Genomic DNA, 12444 nt, shown 5'->3' on the forward strand with positions numbered 1-12444 from the left:
GTCATGTCAAGTAATGCATTTCCCCCATAGATCCTCTCCACCTTTCGCTCATCTCATTTCTATGTATTTAAAATCTCCCATAAGAACAACGTTTCCTCCATCCTTCAGCATCTCATTTAATAAAAGCCTTGTATCGTCTAGCATTTTAGAATAATCTCTCTCCAAGACCCCTTTTTTTTGGGGGGGGGGGGGGCACGTAAATCACCACACTCAACTTTTCATGTCACTATCTTCAACTCTTATTATAATCATCATCACCCTGTTCTCTCCATTCGTATCTTGCGTCATATTTAATCCATGTCCAACACTAGTAAGAGTGGACCCCTTAATTTTGTCTTGTCGTGATCATCACTCTGTTCTCTCCGATCGTAACTTGCATCATGTTTAAGTTTTTCTTAGCCAAGAACATGACTCCTCCGCCCTGTTTCTCTATTTCTAAACCAGTGGCTATATAATCCATGTCCAACACTAGTAATAGTGGACCCCTTAATTTTGTCTCCACAATTCCTATTATATCTGGTTTTTCTTCTGGCAGGCAATCATTTAGTTCATTTATTCCTGAGATTAATATGTCTATATTAGTATAAGCCACTTTTGATTTTCTACTCTCTCCATCTCGTTCTCTGTTGTCATTATTTTTATTATTTTATTATTATTATTATTATTATTATTTTTATTATTATTTTTTTTTTTTTTTTTTTTTTTTTTTTTTTTAATATACCATTTTCTTAGTCTCATGTCTAACACTCTCCAATAGAACTTCGTTTTCTCGGTCTCCGTTCTTTTCTCGATTTTTTTTTTTTTTTTTTTCAGCTACGCTTCCTAATGTCTTTTCTCTTTCTCTTTCCTCATCATTCATGTCTCTTTTTATCTATATATCTTTACAGTGTTCACATCTTGCTAACTTTCTTGTTTTTGCTAGTATTTCTTCTGCATCCACTTATGACCTTAATTTGATATTTAAGGGTCGCCACCTTCCTTCTGCATATTTCCCATTCTGTGCACTTCCCCTGTTTTCTTTTCTATTTCTTGTTCTTTGTCTTGTATTACTTTTAGAACTTTTTTCCAATTATTTCTCCTCTTTCTCTTGTACCCAGTAAATCCAGAAAAGGCCCTTCACCACAAAAAAAAAAAAAAAAAAAAAAAAAAAAAAAAAATCAAACCTAACGGAGATCTAAAGCTCATGTTTACATTTTGTTTCGCTATTGGGCCTATAGATGGCTCTGAGCTCGCATTTACTTTTCGCTTCGTTGCTTCGCCTCTAGGGGTCTTTTCTGGGCTGTTTTCGTTATCTTCCTTTTTTTCTTCAATACTCGCTGTTTCCATTGTAATTAAAACATCTCGGGTATTCACGAGCATTCCCCTTCCCAATGAACACAACCTAGGTATCCTGCTATTGTAGCACTGCTGAGAAGTTCTGCTTTTAATGTGTTTCTCGGGAGCTCCAATTTTTACATGTTGTTAGTCTGAACATTTGCTTGTGTGTGTGTGTGTGGGTGTGTGTGTGTGTGGGTGTCTGTGTCTGTGTGTGTGTGCGTGCGTTTGTGTATGTGTGTATGCATGTGTGTGTGTATGTGCATGTGTGTGCGCGCTCATTTGTTTATGTAAGTGACCGACCACTAACCAAAATGATAACTATTTTGATGACTTCAGTGGGTGAACGTTTACATATCGTTTAATGAACAATAATCCCTTAACTAAAACCCAATGAGTCTGTAACAGACAAACTATATTGGGAACCTCAAATCTAATTAAAATTATGAATTGCAATTTACATTGTATTAACCAGTTGCATTCATTTAGTCGATATTGTTTGTTTTTTTTCAACTTCAACTTATTGAAGATTATCAAAATTGTTTCTGACAGATACTCTAATTTTCTTTTAATTACCCATACAACCACTGAACCCCGTTGGGCGTCTTTTAGAATTTTTGTTCTGATTAATATGAGACAATTTTATTCAGCTGAACACACAGGGAACAGGTCTGAGTATGTCAAGGTGCTTGTCCAACTTTTGTCTTTCCTCTCAGAATGATAAAACCGTCCTTCTCAACAGATACCACTTCCTCTCGGAGTTACTTCTCAATTAAGTAAAATCGTATGACTTATATCAGGGGAAAGAATTCCCTTTTTTTTTTTCTTCTTCTTCTTCTTCTTCTTTTCTTTTCTAAATGGTGGATCTAGAGCTGAACATTACTTCTCCATTTACCTTCCCAACCTCTCCGACGACTGCTGCTGGTCATCTACGCCACCAACGTCTCCCAACGCCGTCACTATCACCGCCGCTGTTGTTGCCCTACGCTGCCCCCACGCACCACGCCCGAGACACCTGCAGGCGTCACGGCTTTCAGCCTTCACCCAGGCGTTGTGGACACGCCGGTCTTTCGTTTCATGAAATCCCGATGGTACGCCCCTTTCGTCAGTATCTTCACGTATTTCTGTGGAAAGGTCAGTGAGTTTTCTTCTCTGCAGGGGTACTTAGCCTGATCAAATGTACTTACTGCGCAGTACTACACAAAACAACCTTACCCGTGGAGAATACACTTGCAACACGATCTTCTTGTCTTTGATGCTCCTCCTCCCCTACCCACTCAAAAAATATATAAAAAGTAAACGTTCACCCTACAAAGTTCGTAGAAATGTTTGTCCATCTGGAACAGGTAAACAGAGATGAATCTGATTTCTCCTCCTAGAACTCTGCCAGTCACAGGACTAGAACATGAGGGAATTAAAGCAAGATCAAAATATTATGAAGGTGACATTAGGCAACTACCGTTGGCGGGAACCTGAACTGTATGTTGTCACTGCATAATATAATGCCAGTGTCATTCAGTTGTGGTAACCAATTGCATAGCCAATGGTTCGAATCCCAGTGGCAGAGTTAGTTAGTCTGTCGAAACTTCACACACTTGTTGGATGGCTGCCCTGAATGAATGATTCGATGAAGTTAAGGCAGCATATTGTTCTTTGTGATTTGACGTCGGGGAATGGTTAGGACGTTCGAAAACATTCCTTTAACGTCCTACATAATACAATGGTAAACCCATTGCCTTGTGTTAACTAATTGCACAGCCAATGGTGCGAGTCCCAGAGGCAGATCTAAGTATCGAAATTTTACACACTTGTTGGATGGCTTTCCTGAATAAAAGACTCGATGAAATCAAGATTACCTACTGTGCCATGCGCGTTGACGTTTGGGAAGATTTAGCACGAATTTCAGAATATTAATCTTAACGTCCTGTATAGTACAATGGTAGCGTCAATTCCATGGTAATAAGTCGCATAGCAGATGGTTTGAGTCCCAGTGAAAGAACTATTTAATACATGGGTGTTTCCGTGTGTGTGTGCGTGTGTGTGTGTGTGTGTGTAATTGCAGTATATGGGGCATGGAGCTGTGCTCATGAGGTCCAATGGCCTGAAATCCGTATGTGTGTGTGTGTGAGTGTGTGTGTGTGTGTGTGTGTGCTGCAGTCTCTGTCGAGACAGCCAGACACTACCCTACGGCAGTGAGCTCAGAGCTCATTATTTGCCGATCTCTGGGTAGGTCTGAGACCACTCACACACCACACACCGGGACAGCAAGGTCACAACTCCTTGACTAACGTCCCGTGCCTACTCACTGCTAGGTGAACAGGGGTTACACGTGAAAGGAGACAAACCCAACTTATTTCCGCCCGGCCGGGGAATCGAACCCCGGTTCTCTGGCTTGTGAGGCCAGTGCTTTACCAATCCGTGTGTGTGTGTGTAATTGCAGTATATGGGGCATGGAGCTGTGCTCATGAGGTCCAATGGCCTGAAATCCGTTCACGTTGTTGGTTTGGATTATATTTTCATCAAACTTGTTCCATTGTTTATACTTTTAAGTAAAAAGCTATATTTCCTAACATATTTCAAACAAGTTTGCATTTTCATTTGTTTTACTATGACCTCTTGTTGTTGTTGTTGTTGTTGTTTTATCCCATACCAGCAAATCCTCTATCCTCATCCTGCCCAATTCCTTTGTAGTTGTTTTATTGTGAACAATGTCTTGCATATTTCTATCCAATGTGTTAATTTTAAGCGTTTTGATCCATGTTAAATTCATCATTGTCGGTTTTATGATAAGAAATAGATAACACGCTTTGATATTTTCCAGCAAGAATTGTCAAACAAAATTAATTAAAGAGAATGAGTGAGCTAAAATATCAGTTTGTAGTTTAGTGTTGGAAGAAGATATATTACACGTCACAGTACATCACAACTACACGTCACAGGACGTTACACTACGAGAAGATAGATATCAAGCATATGTCACGTACGTCACAACAGCAGCACCAAACTGCTGTTGAGCGTCAGGTCTAACCAGAACCTGACCAGAGGCCACTTAATTGTAATTAGGCCGACCTGACCTTGTCCTCTTAGAAACACCTGGTCTGCCAACGATACGACCGTTGAGAAACGTACGTTTGCAGAAGGAATTATCCTTATATTTTATTTTCACCATGTATGGTTAAGATATGCCATGTCCTTTCTATATATCATAATTGTAAATATTTTTATTCAATATTGAGGGTATCGCTCAGCCAAGTAAATACCTATTTCTATCAGATTGTAAATATTTCTGTATGACAAAAAAGTCATGTAATGGCAACCCTCACAACCTTCGTGCTCAGTTGCCTTGCTTCTTGGCGCAGATCTCGACTGGCTCTGGACAAGATAACAGGCTACGATTTACTAGAAGAAAAATCCGCAGAACGAAACAGCCTGTAATTGCCCCTCTACTCACATCGCCTCCAATACTTGCTTCACTACTCACATCGCCCTCAAAGTGTTGAACAAACTTTACCATATTAGTCATCATCCTCATCAATTGGGAGCATACGCCAAAGAACGCATTGCTTCACTCACTTGCCGGCGACAGTCCACACGGTCTCTCCGAACTTGCTCCCATGCAGCCACCCTTCCCATTCCAAGCAATTCTCAACATGTTCGATCACCTTGCTTCAGCCATAAATTTTGTAGGCGTCCCCTTCGTCTACTCCATCGATGGTTGCCTCTTGTGGAGGCAACGCTGAAGAGGACCACCACTAGGGAAACGTGCCACATGCCCATATAGCCGGAGCTGACATTCACAAATTATGCTGAAGGTAACTGGCCTAAACTAAGTCCCACAGTAATCACTGGTTTGATACAAAGTCATTCCAGCGATACCCCATGATTCTCCTGTGGTAAGTGCCAAACACACAGTACTTTTGGTAGGAGTTTATTGCGTAGGTCTACACACAAGTACGGCCGGAAGTAATCTGTCACCAGCGAATGCTAGGAGGCCTAGCCTGGGCATGAAGACGCGCTCGTGTCCTACTTCCTGATACATTGTTGCCAGGCGGGAAAAAGATTAGGCAAAATAATACACACAAACATCTCTAGGTATATACATAAGAATATACAGAAACAAGAGAATTACATATAATGAGGAACATGCATGCAAAATGGTTAAGGGTGACATATATTTAATACCTTAATGCTATGACGTGTACAATTGGCATAGACGCATACGCCTGTAGCGTACGCCTAATGACGTATATATATAATTGGTTATATAATTGTGTATAGGGCACTTGTATAATGTAAAGACTACATAGGCTTACTTATACAAAACATTTACAATAGATATATGTTGATATTAAGTACTCATGTATAATAAAGAAGTGTTACTTATACGATAAAGGAGATACATATACAATAAATATATACAATGATTAAGTAAGGAAGGGCTTTGAGAATAAACACCGTGTGAGATCGAAACCTTTATTGGTACGACGTTTCGCTTGTTACAGCTTTTTCAAGTACAGACATGGCAAACACTCTGATTATATATAGGCCGACGGGGAAGGAACTGGGAGAGGTTATCAGGAATGGGTGGGTGGTAGTGTTCTGGGTGGCTAATGAAACTAAGGAGGCACAGTTTAACATATAATATAAAGACAATTGGCACGAACACAATGGACAAACGTCCGGTTGTTACAGACGTCACGAGACAACTGGACTCAACGCTAACATTCCCGCCAAAACTCTCTACCCACGCCTTGCGGGCATTTGATAAAAATAATAAATACAGCATTTAGATTATATATACAGAACACACAGAATATAATACAATATAAATATATATATACATCGTGCCAACATATCGCTCGGCCCGCGCCCTCGGTGCCCACACCGAGCAACCAAGAAAAACTGACCGAGGCAAACAGAAACAGAAATACAGACAAGCCACACACAAACCACGCGCACAAGTGGCAGACAGAAGTGTGGCACACATGGAACTTAAGCACACCCAAAACATTACACAAATACATATACATAAGGGAATACATAAACAACATATACAAACACAATCAATTATACATACACAAAGAAATGTAAATGAACTGGCGCCAGTTTAAAAAAAAAATACATAGGGCAATTGCCGGACGTCCGGGACATGAAACATGAAACAATACAAAATACACAATATACAAAATACACATGAAATAGACAAGAGACATAGGACAATGGGAAGAACAAAACACCATTGGCAGAAAAATAACAGTTGTAAACATAACAAAGATTACATCCCCCACCACAGGTACGCCAAACCCAATTGAGTCTGCGCCAAGAAATTACATAATGTACAATAGTAAAGGCTAGGGGGTACAAAACTTCACAATCCAAATACATACAAATACACACAAAGACATACAAGAGGCTCACTCGACCATCAAGGCCTAGCACTTCGTGAACGTAGATGATACGAGTGGCCCACAATGGGTGATACAATGGGAACATTGAGTGTTGGGGGAGGTTGGGTGAATGCAGGTAGGGGCACCTGCGTCTTTTTAAGCCTGTCAGAATGGCAAATCTCACTAAGACCCGTAGATGGGTCAAAAACCCTGAATTTGTTGGGATGGAGCTGTTCTGTTACTAAAAAGGGACCTGTGAATTTACAATTTAGTTTGGACTGGCGGTCCGGCATGCTCCTAAAGACATGATCCCCAACAATGATGTTCACAGGCTTAGCACGACCATATTGGTGTTTTAACATGTCAGCCTTGGAAATAACAAGTTTGTCCCTAACAGACGCATAAATATCATGCAGCACATGATCCTGAAGTTTACTATAGTCATCCACATTGTAGAGGAGACAAGCAGGACTGTCAAGCATGTCATAAGGGAGTCGTTTCTCTGATCCAAAGACAACATAATGGGGCGTTTTTCCCGTGGAAGCGTTTATGGTGCTGTTGATACAAGCACTAACATGGGGAAGCCAATCCTCCCAAGACTCATGAAAATGACTAGCAAGGTGACGTAAGATCTCCAAAAATTTCCTGTTCGTCCTCTCTACAAGACCATTGGACGCCGGATGATAAGCAGTAACAAAAGTTTGTTTAATGCCGTAACGTGCACAAATGCCTGCCAAAACCTCGTTCTTAAATTCAGCCCCATTATCACTAAGGAGCACCGAAGGAGTGGTGTATGGACACAACACATGGGAAACTAAAGCATGTGCTACAACTGGTGCAGATTTGTTACGTAAGGGAGCTAGGACCACAAAACGACTAAAATGATCCACACATACAAGGACATACACAGAGCCCTGTGTGCTACGAGGCAGTTGCAAAAGGTCTATAGCTACAGTCTGAAAAGGGCGAGAAGGAATAGGGTACTCTAAAATGGGAGCAGTGCTCGTAGAACCTTTGTTCTGGGCACAAGAACTACACCGGGCCACATGAGAGGCAATGTCTAGTCGCATTTTAGGCTAATAATACTTCTTCCGTGCCATAGCCAGAGTTTTGTCACGACCTGGGTGACCAGCCTGAGGGGCATCATGAGCAAGGGACAAAACAATGGGAACTAAAGACTCAGGGATCACTAGCCGCGCCACATCCTGCTCAAACACTTCCACATTACGAATGAGAACTTCGTCCTGCAGGGAAAATTGGTACAGAGGTACTGGTAAAGCTGGTAAGGTGGAATCATCACCAGACTCCAAAGCATAAATGACAGCAGACCAGACAGGGTCTTCACGCTGAGCTTTTACCAGATCCTGCAGGGAAAAGTTATCAATCACGGTAACAGCAGCAACAGGGATATTCCGTGAAAGTGCATCAGCAACATGATTAGCTCGCCCGGGCAAATGCTTTAGGGTTGGATTGAATTCCTCAATCGTGAGGAACCATCTGGCTAGGCGACCTGACAGATTCTTTCCTTGAAAAAGCTGAGTGACAGCAGTGTGGTCCGTGTAGACTGTAATAGGATATCCAAAAATGATATCACGGAAGTGCTTTAAAGCCCACACCACTGCCAGGGCCTCTAAATGAGTAACAGAGTAACGGGACTCAGGCTTGTTAAGAATGCGACTAGCATATGCAATAACATGAGGTCTACATCCTTCTACTTGTTGCATAAGTACAGCTCCAATACCTGTACCAGAAGCATCTGTACAAATAGTAAAGGGGATACTATAATCAGGGAAAGCCAATACAGGTGCTTCAGTAAGAGCAAGCTTCAAAGAATCAAAACTTGTCTGATGGACATCACGCCACTGGAAGGAAGAGTCCTTCTTGAGAAGGCGAGTGAGAGGGGAAGCAATTGAAGCAAAGTCTTTAATGAATGCACCATAGTATCGTGCAAGTCCAAGGAAGGACCGTACATTTTCAACCGACTTCGGTACAGGGAAGTCTCTGCCTTGATCTTTTCACCAGTGGTATGGATACCATGTTTGTCTACAACATGACCTATAAACTGGATACTAGCCTTGAAAAAGGAACACTTGGGTAAGTTGAGTTTCAACCCAGCTTCAGCAAACCTTTGCAAGACCATGGACAACTTAGAAAAGTGGCTCTCCACATCTTTGGAAACAAGAATCAAATCATCCAGGTAAACAAAAAGTACATTCCCAATTAAGCCATGAAATATAGAGTTAACTAATCGCTGGCAAGTCAAAGGAGCATTCCGCAAACCCTACAAATGTGGCGAGCTCAGAAGCTACGCGAGCAGGGTCACGTGTTGGGGGAGACTGTAGAACAGAAGCTGCTATAATAGGCGAATCCTGGAAAGCAGCAATGCGTACCACCTCAAAGGAGCCTAAGTGACTGCCAGGAGAGAGAGAAATAGGAGCACCCGTGACATTGGTTACCATCGCCGTGGTAACGTGATCCTCACGAATAGTGGAGAGAGTTCCTTCTAGGGCAAGCCGACGAATACGAATAGAGTCAGGCAAAGAGAGAACGTCAGACCCAATTGGGGCACCTGAGACGCGCACTGGAACCCGAACAGAACTTGAAGGTTCAATAAGATGCTCTCCTACAACAACAGCAGCACAATGAGCAACAAGGGCAGAGCGCTTAGAAATTGGGACAGGCACATGTGCTGACTGATCAAGCACAGAAGAATCACAAACAGAAACTGGCCTATCCGAAGCAGAGATATCAAATTTGCAGAAAGTCACTACACGGCGACTAGGAGAAATATCTATGCTATGAGCTGTAAGAGCATCAATACCCAGGAGGCAATCACACTTAAGGGCAATGCCAGAGACAACAGCAAAAGTGACATTGAATACTGAAGCATGCGAGGAAAAATGTAAAGGAAGACAAACTGATCCAAGAACAAGCAAGGGAGAACCTTGCACAGAATGCAAATTATTACAAAAGGGAGATAAAGGGAGATTATACAATTCTCGCAAAGCAAAGTAAGCCTTTCTACTTAACAGACTACATTCTGCACCAGTATCTACAGTGACTGAAAGAGGCGTATCCCTAGTAAAAAATTGAAAGGTAAGTAATTGAAAAGATTCAACAGCCACAAAAGGAATTATTTGAGACCGAACATTGCTGGTCAACTCTTGGGGTTGGGAAACATGCGCTGGGGAAAATGGGATTGACGAGGCTGGTGAGAAGTCTCATCCCTAAGTTTCAAAACCTTGAAACATTGATCAGTCGAATGTTTACACTGACCATGAATATGGCAATAACTGAGTCTACCTGGAGGCTCTACTCTGGAAAGGTCATGCGATTGATTAGAAGAAACAGTAGGTACACTCCTACTAACAGGGGAGTTTTGACTTGTTTACCTGGCGCCTACGGCGGAAACAAAAATCGCTTGAATGACCAGACCTGTTACTAAAAGTACACAACAGGGGAGGGGGTGTAACTCTAGATTGAGGGGAACTAGGAGTAGAAACTGTAGACTGAGAGAGTTGAGGAGAACAAGGGACATGACCCTGTTGATGAGTATTGCTAATACACAAAGAACTAGATGGGACTTCTCCCAGTTTACGAGAAAGTTGTGATGCAAAAGACAATAGAGTTTCATCAGGCTTATACTTGAGAGAAGATGCTGCTCGTCTCTCAGAAGGCACCAAAAAAAGGATGTACAAGAGAAAATCAATAAGACGAAATCTATCTACAGAAATGTTACCTTTCTCTACCCAGTCCGACTGGGACAATGACTCGAAAGCTTCAACAGCAAGGATACTGGCCTGAACTTGCGCACGGCGATAATCCAGAGTACCCAGTCGGGATACGAGAGTATCAGCCAGTTTGAAGCACCAATGGAACGCACCACCACCAAGACTATCTGTGAAAAGTTTAAGAAAGTTAGATCGAAAGGTGTCATAATCATAGTTCAGAAGTTTAGGATCTAAACACGAAGCCGAGAGGAGTTCGGCAGCAAACGAATGTGGCACAATCTGGGACCTCACAAAGGATATCATCTCAGGCCCCGTCGAAACGTTTGACTGTACAATAGCATCTTCACATTGTCTTATGAACTCAGCCGCCCTATAATGAGGGTCTATACCTGAAAAAGGCACCACAGTTGGGTTTTGATGCAGTAATGTTACCCTATTACCCATTGGCTCAGATGAGCTTAGCGGACTGAGAAACGAAGGCCTCGATTTAGACATGGTGGGAGATAACTTTGTCCCACTTCTTAAAATCATATGAAAATACTAACACCAAACAAATACAACACTCTAACGTAAGCATGAAATAATTGTCACAATTTTTTAAATTGTGACACCCAGCTCGTTGTCTCCCTTCCCATTTTCTCGTCTGTTTTCTCTCCGTATCAGCCCTTAATTCCCCAAAGTCGGGGGAATTTCCAGTCCTTAAGACTACTAGTAGCAACATCCTGTCTTTTCTCCTCGTTATCCTCTTTATTTGTCATGTCATTTTTGACAACCAATTCAATGCCTTAACGAAGGGAGAGACTTCTAATATCTAGAAACACACACCCCCCCCTTTTGATTTGTGTTCTCGGAGCCATGCTCAACGATTCGCGCCCACACAAAGCACTCAAACACACCCCCTCCCCCCCCCCTGCGCGCTGCCACATATTTGTTTTAAGCTAGGTAATTAGAATTATTAGGACTGTGTTTAACCCGCTCGTGAACAGTGTCTACCTCAAAGAACACTTGGAACTGTGTCACCCTCCCGCATGAACATTATTCGTAGTACCCTTCGCAACTAGGGACGGAGACATAGTACTATTGGCAACGTCGGAAGCCGGCTAGCGGACATCGTGACCTGACCTGTCGCAGGACAGGGGCAGTCTAGCGTGGGTTCCCATCCATGTAGGAACTCCTACACGGTCTCGGAAGATTCAGGTGCATCGATCTCGCACAGTGGATGCGATGAGTTCCTTTCGTTATTTCGAACTGGTTAAACGTCATCCAATATTCAAGGCATAGTGAACACGTGAACACGTGAAACTTTTTAGTGATGAACTCAGTGCTACGGAGTTCCGTGTTACCGGTGATCAGGATCTTATCAACATCGCGTAGACTACCAGGATCATCTCATCAAGACCGCCAGATGCAGATACATCCCCTTTCGGGACATCCAGACCGGAGGGACATTGGCAGAATTGCGGAGAGACACCTACCCAGCCGTCTTCAGTGCCCGCTCGGAGATGTCAACTTAACCAGGCAGTTCCCGCCCATCGCCAACAAAGGCCTCATCCGAGGTGTGAAGCCGTGCTCGCCTGAATCCACTCCCACTACCCACATTAGATGCTAAGTTCAATTTATTTGATGTTACTGTAAGATGTTTAGTTGAAGCGCAGGGAGACAGAGTACGATAGGAACCATTAATTAACTTTTAGACCTACCTTTATAGACTATACTAACCATATTTGATATTTGAACAAGTTATCAATTAAAAGTCACATTAGGAATTCTGGGTTTCATTACCCAAAGACGGTCATCTTTATGAGTTGTCCCCACACCCCTCTTTGATTTACTCACGCTTGCCTTGGAGGGAAGGCGAGTGGTCCCGAGATGTGATAAAAATCACCTGGACTTCGGTTCCCCAACTGCAGCTATCTTCCCCCTCCCTTCATCAATCACTTAAGGTACGTGTTACCCACACCACCTCATCTACCACCTTCTTCCACTGTCCAGGAATTTGCGTCACGTGCTCG

General features: G+C 42.5%; 1 protein-coding gene across 1 annotated transcript in view; it reads left to right on the plus strand.

The window, feature by feature from the left end:
* Nucleotides 1-12444, plus strand: part of LOC143018985 (retinol dehydrogenase 11-like) — a 136761-nt gene that overhangs the window by 88450 nt on the left and 35867 nt on the right. The window contains exon 7 of the mRNA XM_076174677.1: nucleotides 2336-2448. Coding sequence (XP_076030792.1) covers nucleotides 2336-2448 — 113 coding nt within the window. The remainder of the gene's footprint in view (nucleotides 1-2335; nucleotides 2449-12444) is intronic.

This window comes from Oratosquilla oratoria, chromosome 36 (genome assembly GCF_046742065.1).
Source record: "Oratosquilla oratoria isolate Oo_2021 chromosome 36, ASM4674206v1, whole genome shotgun sequence".
Classification (NCBI taxonomy): Eukaryota; Metazoa; Arthropoda; class Malacostraca; order Stomatopoda; family Squillidae; genus Oratosquilla; species Oratosquilla oratoria.